This window comes from Aplosporella prunicola (genome assembly GCF_010093885.1).
Source record: "Aplosporella prunicola CBS 121167 unplaced genomic scaffold K452scaffold_29, whole genome shotgun sequence".
Taxonomy (NCBI): domain Eukaryota; kingdom Fungi; phylum Ascomycota; class Dothideomycetes; order Botryosphaeriales; family Aplosporellaceae; genus Aplosporella; species Aplosporella prunicola.
The window spans coordinates 132,222-150,853 of NW_022983557.1; the positions used below are offsets into that span (position 1 = coordinate 132,222).

General features: G+C 51.7%; 10 protein-coding genes across 10 annotated transcripts; 5 read left to right on the forward strand and 5 right to left on the reverse strand.

Moving 5' to 3' along the window:
- Nucleotides 1-9: 9 nt before the first annotated feature.
- K452DRAFT_301889 (uncharacterized protein) lies at nucleotides 10-865 on the reverse strand (the record flags this gene model as incomplete). The annotated part of the gene is made up of 3 exons (XM_033542510.1): nucleotides 10-414; nucleotides 475-626; nucleotides 685-865. The coding sequence occupies 3 exons, from the start codon at nucleotides 863-865 to the stop codon at nucleotides 10-12; spliced, it is 738 nt and encodes a 245-aa protein (XP_033393208.1).
- A 182-nt stretch (nucleotides 866-1,047) lies between these two features.
- Nucleotides 1,048-2,069, forward strand: K452DRAFT_257560 (uncharacterized protein). Its single transcript, XM_033538438.1, has 2 exons — nucleotides 1,048-1,364; nucleotides 1,411-2,069. Exons 1-2 carry the CDS (start codon nucleotides 1,202-1,204, stop codon nucleotides 1,737-1,739), a joined length of 492 nt encoding a protein of 163 aa, XP_033393209.1. The 5' UTR covers nucleotides 1,048-1,201; the 3' UTR covers nucleotides 1,740-2,069.
- Nucleotides 2,033-2,963, reverse strand: K452DRAFT_361857 (uncharacterized protein; the record flags this gene model as incomplete). Its single annotated transcript, XM_033546454.1, has 2 exons — nucleotides 2,879-2,963; nucleotides 2,033-2,819 (listed from the first exon to the last, which is right to left on the reverse strand). The coding sequence occupies exon 2, from the start codon at nucleotides 2,813-2,815 to the stop codon at nucleotides 2,033-2,035; it is 783 nt and encodes a 260-aa protein (XP_033393210.1). The 5' UTR covers nucleotides 2,816-2,819; nucleotides 2,879-2,963.
- A 255-nt stretch (nucleotides 2,964-3,218) lies between these two features.
- On the reverse strand, nucleotides 3,219-3,942 carry K452DRAFT_291542 (uncharacterized protein). The gene is made up of 2 exons (XM_033541198.1): nucleotides 3,793-3,942; nucleotides 3,219-3,711 (listed from the first exon to the last, which is right to left on the reverse strand). The coding sequence occupies exons 1-2, from the start codon at nucleotides 3,808-3,810 to the stop codon at nucleotides 3,454-3,456; spliced, it is 276 nt and encodes a 91-aa protein (XP_033393211.1). The 5' UTR covers nucleotides 3,811-3,942; the 3' UTR covers nucleotides 3,219-3,453.
- A 934-nt stretch (nucleotides 3,943-4,876) lies between these two features.
- Nucleotides 4,877-5,601, forward strand: K452DRAFT_340229 (uncharacterized protein; the record flags this gene model as incomplete). Its single annotated transcript, XM_033545335.1, has 1 exon — nucleotides 4,877-5,601. A coding segment is annotated over one exon (273 nt), but the record flags the coding sequence as incomplete, so codon positions are not given.
- K452DRAFT_235804 (uncharacterized protein) lies at nucleotides 5,242-5,595 on the forward strand (the record flags this gene model as incomplete). Its single annotated transcript, XM_033537463.1, has 1 exon — nucleotides 5,242-5,595. A coding segment is annotated over one exon (354 nt), but the record flags the coding sequence as incomplete, so codon positions are not given.
- Nucleotides 5,602-6,019: 418 nt separating the features above from the next.
- On the reverse strand, nucleotides 6,020-6,790 carry K452DRAFT_353495 (uncharacterized protein; the record flags this gene model as incomplete). The annotated part of the gene is made up of 4 exons (XM_033545829.1): nucleotides 6,647-6,790; nucleotides 6,367-6,528; nucleotides 6,125-6,245; nucleotides 6,020-6,051 (listed from the first exon to the last, which is right to left on the reverse strand). The coding sequence occupies exons 1-4, from the start codon at nucleotides 6,755-6,757 to the stop codon at nucleotides 6,020-6,022; spliced, it is 426 nt and encodes a 141-aa protein (XP_033393214.1). The 5' UTR covers nucleotides 6,758-6,790.
- A 147-nt stretch (nucleotides 6,791-6,937) lies between these two features.
- On the reverse strand, nucleotides 6,938-8,200 carry K452DRAFT_257566 (uncharacterized protein; the record flags this gene model as incomplete). Its single annotated transcript, XM_033538439.1, has 2 exons — nucleotides 6,938-7,779; nucleotides 7,880-8,200. The coding sequence occupies 2 exons, from the start codon at nucleotides 8,198-8,200 to the stop codon at nucleotides 7,258-7,260; spliced, it is 843 nt and encodes a 280-aa protein (XP_033393215.1). The 3' UTR covers nucleotides 6,938-7,257.
- Nucleotides 8,201-8,449: 249 nt separating this feature from the next.
- K452DRAFT_291544 (uncharacterized protein) lies at nucleotides 8,450-9,195 on the forward strand. The gene is made up of 4 exons (XM_033541199.1): nucleotides 8,450-8,533; nucleotides 8,633-8,658; nucleotides 8,780-8,957; nucleotides 9,012-9,195. The coding sequence occupies exons 1-4, from the start codon at nucleotides 8,502-8,504 to the stop codon at nucleotides 9,067-9,069; spliced, it is 294 nt and encodes a 97-aa protein (XP_033393216.1). The 5' UTR covers nucleotides 8,450-8,501; the 3' UTR covers nucleotides 9,070-9,195.
- A 5,512-nt stretch (nucleotides 9,196-14,707) lies between these two features.
- Nucleotides 14,708-15,611, forward strand: K452DRAFT_321742 (uncharacterized protein). Its single transcript, XM_033544424.1, has 3 exons — nucleotides 14,708-15,051; nucleotides 15,122-15,258; nucleotides 15,315-15,611. The coding sequence occupies exons 1-3, from the start codon at nucleotides 14,868-14,870 to the stop codon at nucleotides 15,354-15,356; spliced, it is 363 nt and encodes a 120-aa protein (XP_033393217.1). The 5' UTR covers nucleotides 14,708-14,867; the 3' UTR covers nucleotides 15,357-15,611.
- Nucleotides 15,612-18,632: the final 3,021 nt, after the last annotated feature.

Sequence of the window (18,632 nt, forward strand, 5' to 3'; positions counted from 1 at the left end):
GACAAGGCTTCAAGACGCCTCTTTCCACGCTTGGTCCCGCTCAATCTTCTGCCTAACAGCCTCTTTCACGCGTGCAAGCAGATTGTCCGCGGGTACATCGACCTCCATGCCCGTCTCGCCTTCTGCAGTCTCCACATTGCAGCATAGTCGCTGCGCGGTATCGTGCAGTGCGTTCCACGTATCCATGTCGCAAGCACCCTCGCTTTCGGCGAGCAGCAGGTCGCGCGCGCCTGAAAAGGCGAAGACATGCGTGGACGAGGCTGCAGCGAGCTGCTTGGGGTTGGGGGAGGCGATAATGGAGGCGTCGGGGGAGACGCAGAGGAGGACGGCGGTGAAGGTGCTGCGCAGAGGGATGTTGGCGGAGAGGAGGGTGAGGACAGAAGAGTTAAGAAGAGCTGGGAGGAGGGAGATGGACTGGTCGCGCAGGTTAGCTGAAGTGCCTGGGTGTATGAATGGACGATTCCGTCGACGTACAGACGAGGCGCTTCTCTCTGCCCCCGGATCGCCTTCGGGCATGCTCAGGACCTGCAGCGTGAGCTGAATCAGCGTCCGAGGGAAATTCCGCACGAGTACGATGTGCCGCAGCGTGCTGTGAATGATAGTTTCGAGGTGACGTTCTTTTGGGCCTGCGAGCATATCTTCAGCTATCTGTGACACTTTATTCCACGCCATGGGATGTCTTACTGCCAACGCCGATCGCCGGTCGAACATTGACCTCAATGGCAGCCTCCTCTGGCAGCTCGTCTCTGCGCTGAACCTCGATGGGGCCATTCACGGCGCCCAGGACCGAGTAGCCATCCTGAGTATAAGTCGCGGAGCCGTCGGCGCGGTGGAGGTCGGAGAGCGATGCCTGGATAGCGGGCATGGTAGGTGTGTGTTTTGTCCGTAGCTGGTCGTGTTTGCGGTGTCGACGAAGCTGGGCACGAGCGCGTCAGAAGAATTGGCTTCACGGACCAGCTCGGACGGCTTTTTCCCCAGAATCGGCGCTCGCGAACGCCGACGCGATGGATGACATCTCACACGACCGAGGCAAAGCCTACTACGTAAAGGTAAAGCACAACATACGGCCATAGCTCCGCGCAACGGTTGCGCATCCATCATTCGCGCCTACGCGTGCCCATAGTCGGGAGCCACGAATCAATACCTCTGGGAGGATCTATCTTCTCGAGCGCTTTCCGCGATTTCTCTTCGTTTCTTAGCCATGGCAGGCCGCTCTCAAACACCGGCCAAGCGCCTCTTAGTCGAGCTCCAGACATATCAGACTGACCCGAACGATGCGCTACTTCACCTAGGCCCTGTCAGCGATGACGAGCTGACGCGCTGGACCGCTGTCATGAAAGGCCCGACGGGGACGCCATACGAAAGTACAGACATCCGCGACATTCTCAAAGTCCTAGCTGACCTGTGTAGATGGGCGCTGGTTGCTCACTATCAATATTCCGCCAAACTACCCTCTCACGGCGCCGATTATAAAATTCGTCACACCAATATGCCACCCGAACGTCCACTTCAAAACTGGGGAAATTTGCCTTGACACGCTGAAGACGGCGTGGTCGCCGGCTTTTACCATCTCCTCGACCATGACATGCGTGCACCAGCTGCTGACGAGCGCTGAGCCGGACAGTCCCCTCAATATCGATATCGCGCAGCTGTTTCGGCAAGGCGATAAACTGGGAGCGGAGAGCTTGATCAGGTTTTACACTGCGACTGAGAGATATGAGGGTCCAGAAGGGAGGTAGTAAGCGGAAGTATATTTTGTATGGACGGTGGGGGGAAAGACAAGAATGAAACTCGGCTTGGGGCGAGATCGCTTCAAGCTTCGATATCCGACCAAGATCGGCGCACTGGGTGGGTACAGGGTTTTGGGCTTGGTAAGAAAGGATACCAAGGACGTGCATGCAAGATGATACAGCACTGGTGTTGTTATCAAGCATTTTTCTCCTACTCATGCGGAAAGTCTACGTGGAGCTGATCTGTGTAAGGTCCTGAGTCCTGTCTGAAGTCGTGTCTCTTTCTCTGAGATGGTGCAACACTAAATAATGTGTGGGAAATATTGGGTCCAGGTAGGGACTTTGAAGACATCCTCAGGTAGGTGGGCCATATTGATAAAGCATTCAACCACCAGATACACCCGCGCTGTCAAGTAGCAGAAGGCGGACAGGACAAGCAAGAAGGTAGCCAGATGATAGCTGGTGGAAATCCAGGATTGGAAGCCAATTACAACCACCCGTACAAAAAAAGCTCGGTGGTAACGTAAGGGTTCGTCCTTCCATTCTTCCACGCCATCTTTGAACCAAGTTCGTACCACAAATACGAGGGCACAAACAGGACCAGACAGGACAAGTACAAGGCCTGAACTGCGCCACAATAGTTTTTCGACTGAGGAAGCGAATGGAGCATTCCAGGCTACGAGGTGAAGGCCACCGTAAACGGTTCCAGCTAAAACGAAGCCGGCATATGCCCAGGAAATATGTTTTGCTGTCCGGATTCGAGTGAGCTGGATATCTGACGGCCAGTTCACGTTCCGATCGCATAAAGTATCATGAAGAGAATCTCCTCGGTCTTCGTACACACCATTTCGGATATATTGGCCCTTTACGAAAACCTCATCAGCGCCCCATCCGGCTTCTAGTAGTCCGTACTCGAGTGCTTCAGAGGCATACTTCCAGCGTGCCTTGTCGGCCAAACTGAGATAAACGTGAGGGTGCGAAAAGTTTTGGACTCCGGTGTTCTTTGCTGGGATTCCTTTGCCTTCGATACGCTCGTAGCGGAAACCAAAGAGGGTTTGTCCCATATACAGTTTTACCGTTTCCATTTCCCTGTGTTGAAGAACAACAATCAGCATCTAAAGAAAGTCGGGATGAAAAGTAAGCCTTACTCAAGCTCAATGTCTTTTCAAGTGGCGGCTTTGTTCTTCTTGATTTTTTCGTGTGGACATGACCGAGCTGCTCATTAACGCTACCTCCACATCCTTTGGAACAACCTCAAGATTGTTCTGGTCTCTGGCTTCGTTTGCCAGCTTCGGATAATAGCGGATGCGCGAGACCCCGCGAAGATCTTCTTGTCCTTCAAATGGATCTCGGTAGATAACAACCCTCATCTCAGCCTCCTGATTTGCGCCGCTAAGCTGCACCGTCGGAAGGCGCTGACACAAGTCGAATTTCGGTGACTCTCCGTCTAAGCTGCTGGCCAGGTACATTAGAGCGCAGATCCTCATCATCCTTTGATTTTGTACAAGACTAGGCTCGTTGATATCAAGAGGTTTGTGCCACCATAGTATGTAAATCAGAAGCGTACATATGGAATGTCCGAATGTGTTGAGTTCAAGAAGACTGATTGCGAGTCCAGCACATATGCGATTAATGCACTGAACGCAGAACCACAGTGCTTGACCGCATACTAGGATTTTTGCGAGACCGTTGGCTTTACTTTTATCTTCGATGTCTTCCTTGCTTAGATCTGGGATGAGATACGGGTCATGCCTCGCGATACTCGATTCCACGTGGAGTGAGTCAGTCTGGTCCGTCCACCTGGCATTATCCGTTGTCCCGTCAACTCCGTGTCGAAGGCGAAACCACCCATAACGGCATAGAAGCCATGCATACTAGTCCAAGGGTGTCTTTTTGTCGATTTGTCGCCATAGAGATACCCTTGAAGCTTTTTACCAATAGCATATGCGTCTCTCGCCTGCCGCCACGCAGTGTATGCGACCTTCGAGACCGTCAGTTGATATACGTATACATATATTCTGGAAATCTTAACATCTCCGGGGCGAAAAGTCCTAATACTAACCAACCAGTTTTGCGCCATTTTTTGACGCGAGGCCGTCTTGTGGGATGGGATGTTCAAGTGCACAGCTGTCCACACGCAAAGGCCAATGGTAATCAGGCAGCTTGAGAGAATTCTATAAGATCCACGAACTGCATCCAGGACACCGTCTCATTTGAAGCATTGGTCCCGAAAAAGTAAGGCACGCTGATACCGCTGGTTTGCGACAGTGGTCAATTGAAGTCCCCAATGGTTAACGCGTATTAAACACCTCGTTGCAGAATAATCGTTAAGAGGGTGGAATTTGGTTTGATGACTGGAATTATCTGCAAGGCTGGAGATGTATATACTCGCAAGGTTTACAGGGCACGTGGTCTGTAACCCTTGTACGGTGTGTATCCCCTGTTATTACCCCGCAGGCACCTTTTTCTAGCAACCAGGTTCATAATTGCTGCCTGCTTTGGTTATCAGAATCAACCTTGGCATTCTGCCTACCGCGTGCAATTCTTTCCATTTCACGTAATTTGCGCGATGCCCACTCATTCCATGTCTGCTCCTTCTCTCACACCTACAATCCAACATCAACATCATCAAATCCTTAAGTGATGGAAACTACGACGTTTTTCAGTGGCGGATTAGGAGGTTTGAGCTTGCGCTTGGGTGCCGTTGTAGTCCCTTTTCTCGGAGGAACTCATCCAACCTTTGGCTCACGCGCTCTTTCAAACACAAAACTAAGTCTGATGCCACAGCTACAACCTTCGCTTCATGGACTTCTCCCATCCGCTAGACCAGCATCCCCGGGTAGTATCTGGGCGTACGTAACGGGGGTCTCTACAGGTTTCCATAGACGGGCGCTTCCAGCGCGCGCAGCGTTTTTCTTGAAGTAAGTAAAGTGCGTTTTATGAGCTGTTTGTCCAGAGTACGAAAATTGACCTTATGAACAGTGGGATAGGGACGCCAAGTTCCTTTGCGGTTCATTGTATCAGAATCAGCAGGCATGACACCGACAAAGCACCACTCTCATTCAAATCCAGCGGTCCTTTTGCGAGTTTAGCTCTACTGGGCGCCCTATTCTCTTGCCTACTTATCGTGTAGGCGGCCTTGCACGAAGACGGGTTTGGGCTTCTTTGCAGTCACTGCATTTTCGCTTGCATCAAGCTTTGGTGGACTTGCTAATCAAGGCAAGATCAATGCTGGCACAAGACTTACAACCGGAAGCATCTCCAGCGAAAATGCTGTTATACACTATTCTTCGGGGGCATTTGTGGTTGTGAAATGCAGTACACGAGATCGGAAGAAATATTCTTCAGCTCAGAGACTACTTCATATACGATCGGGGCTCGATCCTACTTTTATGTTGCAGCTCTTTACTCCACTCTGATCAGCATCGGCATAGTGTTCGTGGCGAACGCGCAAACAAGATTCCAACTTTCGTTCATTGCTGCATAGGCCGCGTTGACGCTTTTGGATGGAATTGCATCAGCGCTACCGTCAAAAATTCACTGGTGTACTTCTGGATACTCCGTTCAGCAAGAGCTTTTTGAAGATCCCAGAACTTCCTACTGCACAACATTCTCAGAGGTATTATGGAAGACAATTGTCCTGACTCAAGGTTCAAGCTGGGCCAGGACAGGAATGGCTGTTCCGGATACAGGTGGATGGAATGATTGGCTTAAACAGGCACACGAAGCAACACAGAAGACACAGACACGCGAGGACCCGGACGGTATCACCAGATGGTCCATTCCTCAATGGAGCGTCTATGATACTTTATCAATTTGTCTGAAAAATGATCATTCAGAACAGCATAATCCTATTATTGTCTGACAGCTTATCTATCAAATGCATGCCATGCCGCCCGCGGGGGATGTATTTGGGTAAGAAAGATTTAATTGTATTTTGTGTGTAAGACTAGTTACGGGAATGGAGAAAGTAAATCTCAAGTGTCTGAAACACACCAGCCTCAGCTTATAGTATTTTTATATTTATGAACCGTTGGTGCTGTCAACTGGACCCAAATGCTCCCAACCGACTCCGAACCAACTAACAGACATTTTTCTACAAAGGACAAAATTTTCGGTTGATTTTACCCACTCGTGTAGACACATCAAATATTCCCATCATTCCCTTACTGTTCAGCTCTCAACAACGCCATTCCACTGCACAGCCTCAAAATCTCCATCTCCACAAACAGACCCGCCACCACCACCAACACCGACGCTTACCCCACCCAAAGGGCTCTATACAACACCTACTCCTTGATCTCTTTCTTCTGGAACGTGTCTGCGCGCAGTTAGCAACTCCACCCATCCCCCTCAAATCAGCGCTCACAACTGCGCGCGGACGGCATGCTTACTCGGCACCTCAGGCATCCAGCTCTGGCGACTACGGCAGAAGAACTCGCCCTTTGGAGGCAGAGCCTCAGGATCATCAAGGCTGCCAACGCAGATATAGCGGAAGTGGGGTTTTGCAGGTTCCTGTGATTACGGATTGTTAACACTGTAACATAATATATGCCGGAGAAGTCAAGACGGAAAAGGAACACTGAAGTGGACTGGAAGATCAATGCATGATAGGGAAGGTTTGGTGAGGACTTACTCCGTATTCTAGGATGAAGCTTCCGCAGGTATCGCAGAACTCGCGGTACAGCACTGTGCCCGAGCCGTTGTCGGCTGCGTGCTCCTTGGGCGTGCCTTTGGTGTACTTGAACGCGTCTTTGGGCAGCTTGGCCGTGAGGCCGTAGTTCGTGCCGAAGGCTTTCTGGTATCGCATGTAAGCACATTTCATTCCATGATACTGAGTGACAGTGGCCCAATCGATTGGGAGTTTGAAAAGAACTAGATAGTACAGTGAATGAGACATTGTAGCATGCACTTACTTTGCAGTTCTTGCAGTGACATAACGATGTGCGTGCATCCTCTGTCGAGTCGAGGTTAACCTCGTACTCGAGATTTCTGCAGTAGCAGCTTCCGGTAAGCTTGACGGCCATGATGTAGTTGTAGGTCAAGGAAGCGGATGTCAGTTTCAGATAGCTGTTTAAGGGGAGAGCAGGATTGATAGATATTTGGGAGCAAAAGCGCAGATATTATGATGTGGAAGACAGTGAAAGATATCAAGGGGCAGATAAGCACGAAGTTGGAATGTAGGACCTGCTATGTGTCGATGTTGACGTCAGTCGTGCGGATTTCCTATTTTAGAATAGATCTACGAAGATCCGGGGAAGACCGTTATGCGGCTCTTAGCTAGCGGTGATCGGTGCGAAGCTGTCCGTTTATTGCCAATCAAAGCATGACTCCAAATCATGCAAATCAATGGCAACAAAGTTGTCACGATTTCACTGGGAAATCAAACCTGGGAGTTTGATGCCGTCGAAAGTGGAGAATGCATTCTCTAGGCTTACAGTGAAGATATCCGCTAAGTTTCATACGCCCAACTCACACCACATTGACATTGTGTGGTATTTCCATATTACTTCTTTTTACCGCCGCATCATGACCTGAGACCCAAAAGGAAGTTGCCGCTGCCAGATCCGCCCTCGCCCTTGCTGCCGCCCGGCAGGTAGGTGACCTGCGGGTTGTTGGCCAGCATCTGGGCAATCTCCCTCTGCGTCTCGATACGTCTGATCTGGATGAGACCGTCACCAGACTTGGCGACAGCCTTGCTGATAGTGTCGGCGGCTTCGGCTTCACCTTCCGCGCGGATAACGTTGGCTTGACGCTCCTGCTCGGCCTTCTCGACGATGAAACGGGCACGCTCAGCCTCCTGTTGCGCGATCTGCTTCTCCTCAACGGCGCGCGTGAACTCCTTACCGAAGGTCATGTGCGTAATCGAAACATCCTCGAGGGCGATGTTAAACTCCTGCGCGCGCTTGAGCAGCTCGGACCGGATGCGGTTAGAGACGGCTTCACGCTGAGTGATGAGCTCGGCGGCGTCGAACTGAGCGACAATGGCCTTGAGCACTTCGTTACCAATGGAGGGAAGGACACGCTCGTCGTAGTCTTGGCCAAGGTTCTAGAGGCGCATGCGTTAGTGGTGTCCATGACGGGTAAAGTGGCGCCACTACGGCGAGCACATGCAGCGGAAGCGCATTGCCAGTATGGAGGCAACATACCTGGTAGATCTTAGGCAGCATCTTGACCTCGGGCCTGTGCAGGACTCTGAGCGTCAAGCTCACCATCTGCAGGTCCTTGCTACCGGTGGTGGTGGAGATGTTTCTCGGCTTGGTGCGCACATCGTAGATGATGCTCTTCTGCAACCACGGGACGAGGAAGTGAGTGCCCTCGTTGATGACGGTTTCTCTGACACCGGATAACCTGTCGAAGATGACAGCTCTGGTGCCGCCCTTCACATCGTATATGGAAGCTTGGACACCGGCCCAGCCGATGGCGGCGGGGACGGCCCACTTGTAGAGGGTGTTGAGAGCGTTCGCCATGGCGGTGGCACTGCGCAGACGGGGGTGGGCGGAGGGGCGGGAGGGCAGCTGGTGATGGGATGCTCTAAGGTTCTCGATCGCCTTCGTCGGCCGGAGCTCTGGTCTTCGATAGCACTTTTCGGGCAAGTTCGGCGCCGCACGTGACGCCAAGACTGGATTGGTTCATCCGCGCTGCCATTCGGCGAACAACGTCTCGAAGAACCTCCAGCTTGCCAGCGACCGACCGAGCCCGCACCACCACCAACAGCCCTCGACCCCAATCTCCCCTCCCTTTTCCAACCTTCGAATCAATATCGACACAATGGGTGGCGGCGGCGAAAAGATGCCCGGCCAGTACGTGCTCCCCGCGACCTGCCATTCTCCCCGGCAATTCCATCTACTGCCGGATCCCCGATATCTCGGAGCAATGCGTTGACATGTTGTTTCTTGCAGGTACATGGGCTGGTGGGGAAGCCTTGGTATGAATCCCTCCCCGTGAAGTCCTCCGCTGCCTCCAATGGCCGATGCGCGCATCCCGCGCTTGATCGCACGCCGGCTTCCACACCCCCGATGGCGAGCAATCACTCATGCAGTCCACAGGCTCCCCTCCGCAGAAGGGCGTCACCTCCTACGCGCTGTCCAACAACCGCCAGCGCGCTATGGGTGGTGCCTTCCACAATGCCATCTTCAACACCTGGCGCCGCACTCGCCAGCAGGTCCTCTACTGGGCCGTTCCCATGGTCATCGGCTACTCGACCATGGCGTGGGCAATTGAGAGGTGGGTGTCTCATAAACTTAAGGAATAAGGCTGGAAATGGCTGACGATGCGTAGGAACGAGTACCTGAACTCCAAGGAGGGTCGCGCTGAGTTCGCCGATGAGGAGGAATAGATTTTGGCTCAGAGAAGGGCTGTAAGAAGCGGTGATGGTTTCAGAGCATAGCGGATGCCGAGTGTACATTACGGGAGCCGGCAATAGATTTCTGCGTCTCAATCTGTTCGAACTTCCTATCCGAAAAGCCGCCATGGAGGGACAGCGTTCGTCACACCGAACAAGGATCTCCAGCCCTTTACCAAATCGGGTCTTGGGTGACTTTTCGAGAAATCAGTGAACAGGCTATAACTACGGCATTGGCTACTGACTACCCGAAGGTTTCCCCTAAATCAAACATTGTTCATATTAACTCGCGGGACCTACTGTTTTGTGCACCAGACACCTGAAACTATTTTCTTTGCATAGGAGGGTAAGTGTCTTACCGGAATAAACTGCTGATTTCAATCTGAAATTCTATCAGCATTTCGTCCCAATTAGGTTCAAGTTTACTATTCCTGCTGGGCTCAAGACGTCAGAAGAGAAGAATGGAACAAAATCGGTGTTACACTTCATGTGTATGCGTATCTTGGACGCATTAGTGGACGGTTGACCACCCGTACCGCCAGCGATGTCAGCTACTTCTGAGTTATCCTGATACTATTAGTCAACATCCTCTCACGATGTTTGTCATCGCCGGGCAAGGCTGGGATCGGACCGCGAGACTCGAAATCCAGAAGGGCTGTGAAGTAAAGACACAGATTTGGGTCGGTAAGCCCAAATCTCTTGGTGAGTCCTGTACTGAGTCTTCAGGATCACCGGCGCCCTGCAGTAGCGGAGTCGGATCAGTTCCAGCAAATACATGTCGTGGTAGTCGGCAGTGAATTCCTCAATGAATTTCGAGCTGGCTTCACAGTTTATTACAAGCCGATGCGCATGTTATTATAGAACGAGACAAGAGACGACAGAGGCAGCTTTATTACCGAGAATTCCGATATTGATCAAGGATGATGGGAAGCAAGTTTATTATCAAGATGAGGACAATAAATCTTCGAAAGCAATGGCACCACAATTTGGAAACAGCTTCGGTCTGGAAAAATAAAGACAAAATTAAGTTGATTCTCCATCTACTCCAGAGCAATCATTTATCTTACGGGTTGAAATAGATAGGAGAAAATGGCAGGTAGCAAAGCCTTCCTCATCGGCTATATACTTAGGTTGCAAAACCACCTAAGTCCAGAATTACTGGAGTACCTCACTTTCGCTCGTGGTGTAATTCAGTGTCTTACGTCGTGTTTGGTTGGTGTAAAATCAGCACGCGATGGCAAGGGAAGTATGGCGAATGAAGTTGAAGACGCCCTATAAGGTCCTGGCATGATCCTGGTCGCATGAGCAACAAGCGTGAGGTTAAACGCCAGATCGCAGTGTCGTGCTTCCCCTGGATTTAGTTAGCGCCCGCGTCCCACAAAGGCTTGTCTCGACGTTCACAGCATAATCGAGTTTCGGAGCTTTTTCCGGCAGTTGTTCAGTAACCCATCAACATGCCGAACACGAGACAAGGTAACTTGAAGATCAGAGTTGGTAAGACATGATTCATGGACAAATGTCTATGGGTCAGCTTACATCGCTTCAAAAATATTCAGCCCAGAATAGAACCGCCGTGTATGACGTCGCGGTACAAGTTGACGACGTCGTGTTATCATCAAGGTCTCCTATATCTCGCAAAATATATGCCGTGGTGTTCCGTTGGTCGGACAAACGCCGCTTGCGCAGGTACGTTGTCGATCGGTGTTTGTAGTTTGGCTGTGTACATGATAAACCGAGTTGGAAGTTTTCATGAGAACTGTTGACTTATCAGCTGAGAATCTATCAACGAAGGTGGTAGATTTATAAGATACCTTTTCTTAGATATTCCTTTGTCTCTCTAGGAAACTGTTCTCCAGAAAGTCCCAATCCATGATTGAGTATGTTCATAATAATCGCGATGAAGACTCGGAAACATCAACTCAGTTAGTAGCTTTCAACCGTTGTCCAAACGGTTGTAATGAATAGCTGATTAGCAAACTCTTTGGACATGTTCATATCCAACCTTTCAGTCTTCTGCGTAGCATCAAGAGCGATTTACCTGAGTATAAGCAGGGACACGGCTACCTAGCTTCAAAAGACCCTGGTGTAGAGAATTCCCAGAGGCGATGCGGCGGTATCTAGAGTCAAAGATGTATCTCATGGCGAAGTCAGTTCGACGTGGCCTCGTAACTAAGATCCCAGCACCCTAAAGATGGTTCAAAGACGTGAAGTTAAGTCCAAGATATCCTCCAAATGGCACTGCTAGAGAAGACTGAGATGTATTTCGCTTGGTAACATCTGAAGGGTTAGGTACCTGGCTTTTCCAACTCCATAACCATCGGAGTTTGATAAATTTGTATATGTATAATCAGTCGTTTTGCTCTCTCGAACTCCCGTAGAGATAGAAATGATGTTCAGAAATATGTCAAAGGAATATTGCGATCATTGTGAGCAACCCTCCGTGGAGGGTCCAGTGGTCTCCTGCCTAGATCCCAGGTTGAGAGAACCACGCACACCTACACTAGAAGCAGCTGAACTTTCCCGTGTCTTAGTGTGATGAAGCTGAGAGCTGTACTGGAGGCAACGGTCAAGGGTAGAACAGCTCAGCTTCAAGCCGTGCGTTGCAGGATCGAGTTCTGTCTGACCAAGTGAGACGAGGCTTGGTCAGACGGCAGCAAGCATCGCCTGCTTCAGCAAGGCATCAAGAAGGAGTTTGTCTCCAGGATTTGCCACAGTGCTCTTTTACTTTCGTGGCATGCAGCTTGATGCAAGCGCTGCCTGCAGGGGGTGCGGATATTTCGGGGGCCAGAACAAGGGGAAGAACCGGAAAAGGGCGTGATACTGGGACCATCTGTCGTTTCTTTTTCCCAAGCGCTCAGGCAAACGCTAACTGCTTCCTACTTCGTCTAGCGGATCTTCGGCTGGGTCATCCATTGGTTATTGCACGATGGTGTGGCGTCTCGTACCAAAAAGAAATCCCTTCGTCGATGTAGTAAATCACTCTCAATGGTCAAATCAGAAATGAAGAAGCATAATGATTTGAAAGCATTCGAGCGGAACAGGCAGAAGAGGTGCGGATATGCACGATGATCGTCAAGGATTGACATGCGGGGATGGTTCGTAGATTGGGGATGGGCAGCAGGGCAGGCGGTGGCCTCGAAGCGAGCCGGCTCCAGCAGGCCAAGTACAGTATCCTTCCATCACCAACAATCCAAACCTGAGAAACCACCCTACTCCATCAACGGTCCGCCACGGAGTGGCCGACGGCAAGGCACTCGCATCGACGGCCATTGAACGCGATACGGGTCTTGGGTGGTTCGATCTTGATGCAGACTACAATCGCACATCAGCCACTGTTAGCGCCAAAGGCAGACGACCAGAAAGCCACATCAACAAGTGTGACAAGGACATTCCTGCCGCTACACGTGGTAGAATGCGTCTAAAGCCTGAAACCACGTCATTTTCTAATTTGCTTTGGCGGTGAGTGTTGGTCATGCAGTCTTTCATTTATGCGCTACTTGGTTTTGATGCCTCTGCATCCCCCGCCTCTCATGAGATCTCAAGCCACTGCGAACCATAGCATCTTGCTTCTGTTTGATCATCCCCCAGATCTCACTGATGGCCAGGGATCTGTCGATAGCTGTACCGACTCGCACCACCCGTTCCACACATAACCTGCCTGAATGTGGCTGACTACCGTGGCGTGACAGCGCCTCCTGCACGCGCTACAAGCCTCGACTCATCCAGCACCTCCGAGACAGCTACTGCGTTAGCCTGTATTGTGGCTGGCGTAAATCAATCCGGGGAAGACGGTACGGACCGTTGCCGGGTCGGACATGTTGCCGAGTCGGGCATGCCACATGAGGATTCGACCAGAGAAAATTCCGATCTTCAAGGCACAGCTAGCTCGGTTTTTAGCTCATCCAGTCGTGCGGGCTCTTTGTAGCCGGAGCTTGTCTTTCCTCGTCTTTTCTGCTCAACATATGCCAGTTGACGATCAGACGATAAGAGGGCATGGGTCAATTCGAACGAGGCAAATCCACAATATCTGCAGTAGGTAATTCGTACTAGTTTCTTTTTGCCCGCATTTGACCCACCCATACTACGCTCTCGCTTCCAGAAAGACATGGCCTTTGAAATTTTCAGCTCCCCACTTCCGAGCATATAATCCTTGCAAGGGACCAATTCTGGGCTCATGTTCCACAACAGTCTCCAAATCGGGACCGGGGGATAAAAAGCTGCATCCGCCAAGCTCCTTCGCGGAACATTGTTGTTTGCCCTAACGCGGCTTGACGACATATATCATACCTATGGGAATTAGGGTCCACTGTCTATGGAGACATGTCGAGGCCAATCAAGACAACGAATATGAGCTATATGCGTTTTTCTTATTAGTTTCTGTGTCTCATTGGATCACCTAATGCTCACTGCGTAGACAGGCTACGTACTCTCTGGACTTAAGCCTCAGAATGGCAATCCCGACGGCTTGCGTGGTTCGGATGATAGACACCAGCCTCCTCGATCTGACGAGTATTGAGCAGCTTTTCTCTTGCCATTCATCAAGCCATTAGTTCCTTTCTTGTCAACACCTCAACAGTAATCTTCCTCGATAGGATCTTGGCAGCCTACCACGAACAGTGTCATCACAGCCATTGGGAGGTAATATGTCGATGGCCACCAACTCCACCCAACGAATGCGCTTGTTGTATTCCAAATACGTACTCGTATTGGATGCCCATTCGCGACACTCTCGCTGCGCCACGACCAGCCATGGTTGATGCTGCATAGGCGCTTCGGTTGAGCGGATAAGCAATTACTTGTACAGATGGAGCCAAGCGATAGCATGCCTCGGCCGTGCCCCTACAGGTCTTAGTCGGGACACCCAGGACTCTGCATAAACGGTATCATGATCGACGATCAAAGAAGCCTGCGGCATGCCCACACTCATTTGATGCAGCTGGCGGTCGAGACCCACATCCCTCCGGGGTCATCCGCGGCAACAGTGGTTGACAGACGACGGGCACGTGGGGCGATGCCGTTTTTACTGACGAGGCAGGATTCTTTTTAGCAGTCATAGGCGTTCTCCGCTTCAATATTTGTCCACGGTCATGGCGGACTAGAGGCTCCGCACAAGCTCGACTAGTCAACTCTAGCAACTGCGAGAAGATGTCACTCATCAGGCGACTGCAGGAGCAGCTGTCGCTACCACCTGAGCAAGAGCCCGCGGCTGCGCTCAAAGGTCCCAATCCACTATTACACAGCAAGCAGTGTCCCCGCAGGCTCGAGACATCCCTCATCCCGGCATGCAATCTTCCTGTAGTCTCTATTGAGATGGCTTGGGAAGTGTGCTTCAAAAAAGTAACGCTAGCTGCAGCAATATGGCGTGGTGAGGCTTCACACCGACCTTCTAGCTCTCGGCGTAGGCGTGAACGAACGCTCCTCCGTCGTGTACAATGACAGTAGAGGCTTGAAACCATAGAGTCACGAGGCTTGCGCTCCCACAACACCATAGCACGGGAGTGTTGGCTGGACAGCTGATGCTGATACGAGCAGGAGGCGCCTCAATTGCCATCGGGAAGCCACCATGATCATTACCATCCGTGGCAAAAGTACCCTGCCAGGGGTTATGGGGATCGAGCGTCTTCTTGCATATCGCGTGGGAACCAAGGGGACCCAAAGGACTATAAAGAGGACGTCGTCCCTCGGATTCTCAATTCATTATCAGCACACAGCATCTTCTCTAGTCTTCACTTCACTTCCAAACCAGCCAGCTCATTCTCTGCTTCTTTAGCAATCCCACCAAAACAATCAAAATGAAGTTCACCGGTGCCATCACTGCCTTCGCCATTGTCGCTGCCGTCGCCGCCGCTCCCGGTGGCCTCGAGGCACGCACCGACAAGATTGGCAGCAGTGCCAGCACCTGCTCTACTGGCTCTACCAGCCTGAAGTGCTGCAACACTTCCGCCCAGTCCTGCAGCAACCTCAACAATGGCGCTAGTAAGTAGCCAGGGACTTCGACCAGCATGTGTAGATGATTTGGAAATATTTGGCTAACAGACTTCTACAGTTGAGAAGGCTGGTCTCGGCGGCCTCCTCAACCTCCTCAGCGGCATTCTCCCGCTCGACCTCCTGAGCAACGCCCAGTTGACCCTCCTCAGCAAGAACGGCTGCGACAGCAACAGCCAGGTTGCTTGCTGCTCTGGCGTAAGTTCCATCATCCTCGCATGTTCCCCGATGAACACTGACAGATATCTCCACAGGCCTCCCTCGTCAACGTTTGCAGCCCCATTAACGTCCTGTAAATGCCTCGATGCACAGTTGCTTCGTCTCCGAAGCAGTTGAGTAGCTGGCTGGTCATTTTGCCCTTCTAGCCTTCATATTTTCAGTTACTGGTTTTGGCCTGCTATGCGCTAGCCGTTCATTCCTTTAATAACCTGTAGTCTTTTCTTGAATGTACGGAGGACGCGTATACTTGGTCCTTGGGGAGCGGTGGAGGATGTAGCGTAGTTTGCTTCTTGTCTGCTTAATGCAACTTGCATTGGGCCCATATCTCTGATCTTTAGAAGTGAACTGTGATGATGAGTGAATATTTGAAAATTGAGGTGAGGCAAGCTGCAGTGATCTGCAGGCAAGGCAAACATAGCAACGAGGCGGAAGCGAAATGCCGGGAATCTTGTGGAGGAGCAAGGATGGGCGAGCATTGGAGACCCCACCCTATGCAGGCAAGTGGAGAAGTGGAGTTGAGTCGGAGATGAAGCGAAGCAACTCGTATACTTAGATAATTCAAACAGCGGAGAAGCAGGCCGCTGCGAGTATACCAGGATAATCCAAGCAATAGTTCAGTTTCTATGGGGCTATAAAATTGAATCAAAAGCATAAGACATGGCTAAAGCGAAGTTGCGGGAAGCAAAGCTGGGTCGCTCTCGTGCGACAGACGCACCAATCAAGCGCGCGGACACGTCCAGCTGTTTCTTTGGCTCAGAGGGAGCGCACAACAGCATTATAGCACGGAAGGCAGCATTATAGGTGACACCTTCACCACGTGGCGCCTGTCAAGCCAATTCCAACCCCGGCCGGACAATCTCGCTACAACTTTCGCTGTGACTGCTCTTGCGGCCTTGATGCGTCTGTAGGCAGTACAACGCCGGAGGGCTGGGCTTATCTCTGGCTTCACAACAGCTTTTCTGTGGTGGAGCTCGAGGGCCGCGACCAAGGCAATTGCTGCTCCTACTGTAGGCGGTGAAATGCGGCAGTGTTGTTGGGACGTGGGGTCACGAAAAGGGAATAGGCAGCGGCAACGTGCTTCTGTTGACCTACCATGGGAAATTGACTGCTTTCACCTCTGTTAAGCATCTTATACTTCAGATATAGCATTGATATATATGTCTCTCTTGCTGTGCAATCGGATGTGCTATGCTGACATGAAGAACGCCCGATCTCCGCTTTGCAGAGAACTCACGACGGAAGCCAGCCGGATCTCCCTCCCACAGATCTATTTCCAGACGCCGGTGAAGAATCTGACGGCAAGCACAGCGAGCTATCTTAAGGCAAAGTTGCATTGCACCCCCAGCAGACCACGGCCAGAAGCTAACGGCGCTTAACGGTCCAGCCTTTCCAGCGCATGGCGTAGGCAGGATTCCTGCAGGTGGGTTCCTGCGCACCGGAGAGCACGCCGTCCTGCTACCGCCTACCTACATGTGTATGCAGAGAGAGTCGGCTTCCCTGACCTGGAATCCCGATTGAAGGGTAAGGCGGTGATCGGGATGGGTGCGAGTGCTGCAAAGATGACACCACATTCCTCACGTATGGGTACAACGGCGGCGCAGTGACGAAAGGCGGAGAGTATAATGCTGTAGGAACAACGGTCGAGGTGGCAAGAAACCGGCTCAAGAAGACGGAAGGAAGGATTGAGTGTATGCGCCTCTGGAGGTGTGGCTACAGAGCATTGAATCAGTTCAATGTCTTTCGGTGAGCTCTCAAATCTTTGAACGATAGATCACATAACTTACTAGATGTGAGTAAGTAGTTCCAAGCAGGAAAAGCCTTTTTGGTCACTCTTGCCAGTCACTGACTTTCGAAGTCTCTTTGTCCACAGCGAGTATCGAAGCTCACATAGATTCTCGACCGGACAGGACAAAGCTCGAAACATAAGCAATTCAAAGCAAACAAACACAAGAAATCTATATCAAACGCCCTTCTCAGCCAACCCAATCACAACTCCACAACCATCAAATCCCAAACACCAAACCCACCAGTAACAAAAACCCCCGATCCTGCCACCAACACGCTCGCCTCCCCAGATCGAGGCACCAGGCACTAGCCACAAGCAACGCAGACGCATCTGGCCTTCGCAAACCCCCCAGCTTCCCCAGATCCAGCAGCCTGTTTGCCCCTCCATCGGCCAGACCGATCTCACCCCACAAACCCAAGACGACGCGGATCTCCCGCGGCCCTTGCATCCCGCCGCGGTGGTAAGTTTGCGGCCTGACAGATCACAAGGCCTACCGCGAAGCATCCCCTTGGCCAGATTGCTTTTTTGGGAGCGTGTGTGCTGTACATACATACGTGATTTGCCAGTCGCAGTTCAGTGAACTATCTACTAACGCGTCCAAGTGTTCACACACACACACACCACCACCACCACCAAAACACCAACACCACGCACGCCACAGCGCCTGACACCTCCACACCCAGCACCCACATAGAGCATCGCACAAGCGCGCGGGCGCCCCCTCAGCCCACCACGCAAGAAAAAGAGAAAGCAAAAAGCAAAAACGCAAACAGTTAAGAAAAAAATGAAAATAAAAAATAAAAAATAAAAAAGCATCGCCCATCCCAACCCAGCATAACACAGCGCAACCAGCCATGGCACCACCCCAACACTTCTCCGATGCAAGCCCGCACCGCACGGCAGCACACGCTGCGCCGCGCCGCGCCGCGCCTCGCCTCGCCCCTGTAGGGGTAGGTACAGAGGTCTCGCCTGGGCGCGCATGCAGCGCACAGCAGCCGCTACCAGCTACCACGACCGCACGCAAGCAGCTGCACCCGCATTCCCTGGCGCGTGACACAGGACCAGGCAGCGAGCGGTAGCGAGCATCAGTGAGCGTCAAGGACCGTCAGTGAGCGGCAGCAAGCCCACACAAACACGCACACAAACCAACGTTTCTTTTGCGAGGCCACAGTAGCTGAGCCAGCGCCTAGAGCTAGAGCCAGAGCAACAGCGACCTGCAGGGGAGGCGGCAGGGCGGAGCAGCGCCCCCCTCCCCGCTCACCAGGCAGGTAAAGTCGCGCAAGCATCAGACTCGGAGGAGACTCGGCTCAGCCGAGCTGACTGCGCTGACTGCTGATTGGGCACAAGGACAACGGAAAAAGCAAAAACGAAAGGGATGGGGAAAAGAAACGACCTATAGGGGCGAAGAAGGAGGGAAGAAAGGAAGGAACAAACGAAGGAAGAAAAAGGCAAGGCAAGAAAAGGCAAGACAAGGGGGAGAGACAGCAGGAAAACAAAAAACGATGACGTTGACGAGGACGATGAGTGATGCTGATGCTGATGCTGGTGCTCATGCTGCTGGTCCTGT

Excerpts from the sequence above, each read along its gene's own strand:
- K452DRAFT_291544 (XM_033541199.1), top strand. The coding sequence starts at position 8,502 with ATGGGTGGCGGCGGCGAAAAGATGCCCGGCCA. Across the intron at positions 8,534-8,632 it reads GGCGAAAAGATGCCCGGCCA|GTACATGGGCTGGTGGGGAA; the intron begins GTACGTGCTCCC and ends TGTTTCTTGCAG. Across the intron at positions 8,958-9,011 it reads ATGGCGTGGGCAATTGAGAG|GAACGAGTACCTGAACTCCA; the intron begins GTGGGTGTCTCA and ends GACGATGCGTAG.
- K452DRAFT_321742 (XM_033544424.1), top strand. The coding sequence starts at position 14,868 with ATGAAGTTCACCGGTGCCATCACTGCCTTCGCCATTGTCGCTGCCGTC. Across the intron at positions 15,052-15,121 it reads CAACCTCAACAATGGCGCTA|TTGAGAAGGCTGGTCTCGGC; the intron begins GTAAGTAGCCAG and ends AGACTTCTACAG. Across the intron at positions 15,259-15,314 it reads AGGTTGCTTGCTGCTCTGGC|GCCTCCCTCGTCAACGTTTG; the intron begins GTAAGTTCCATC and ends ATATCTCCACAG.
- K452DRAFT_257560 (XM_033538438.1), top strand. The coding sequence starts at position 1,202 with ATGGCAGGCCGCTCTCAAACACCGGCCAAGCGCCTCTTAGTCGAGCTC. Across the intron at positions 1,365-1,410 it reads GACGGGGACGCCATACGAAA|ATGGGCGCTGGTTGCTCACT; the intron begins GTACAGACATCC and ends TGACCTGTGTAG.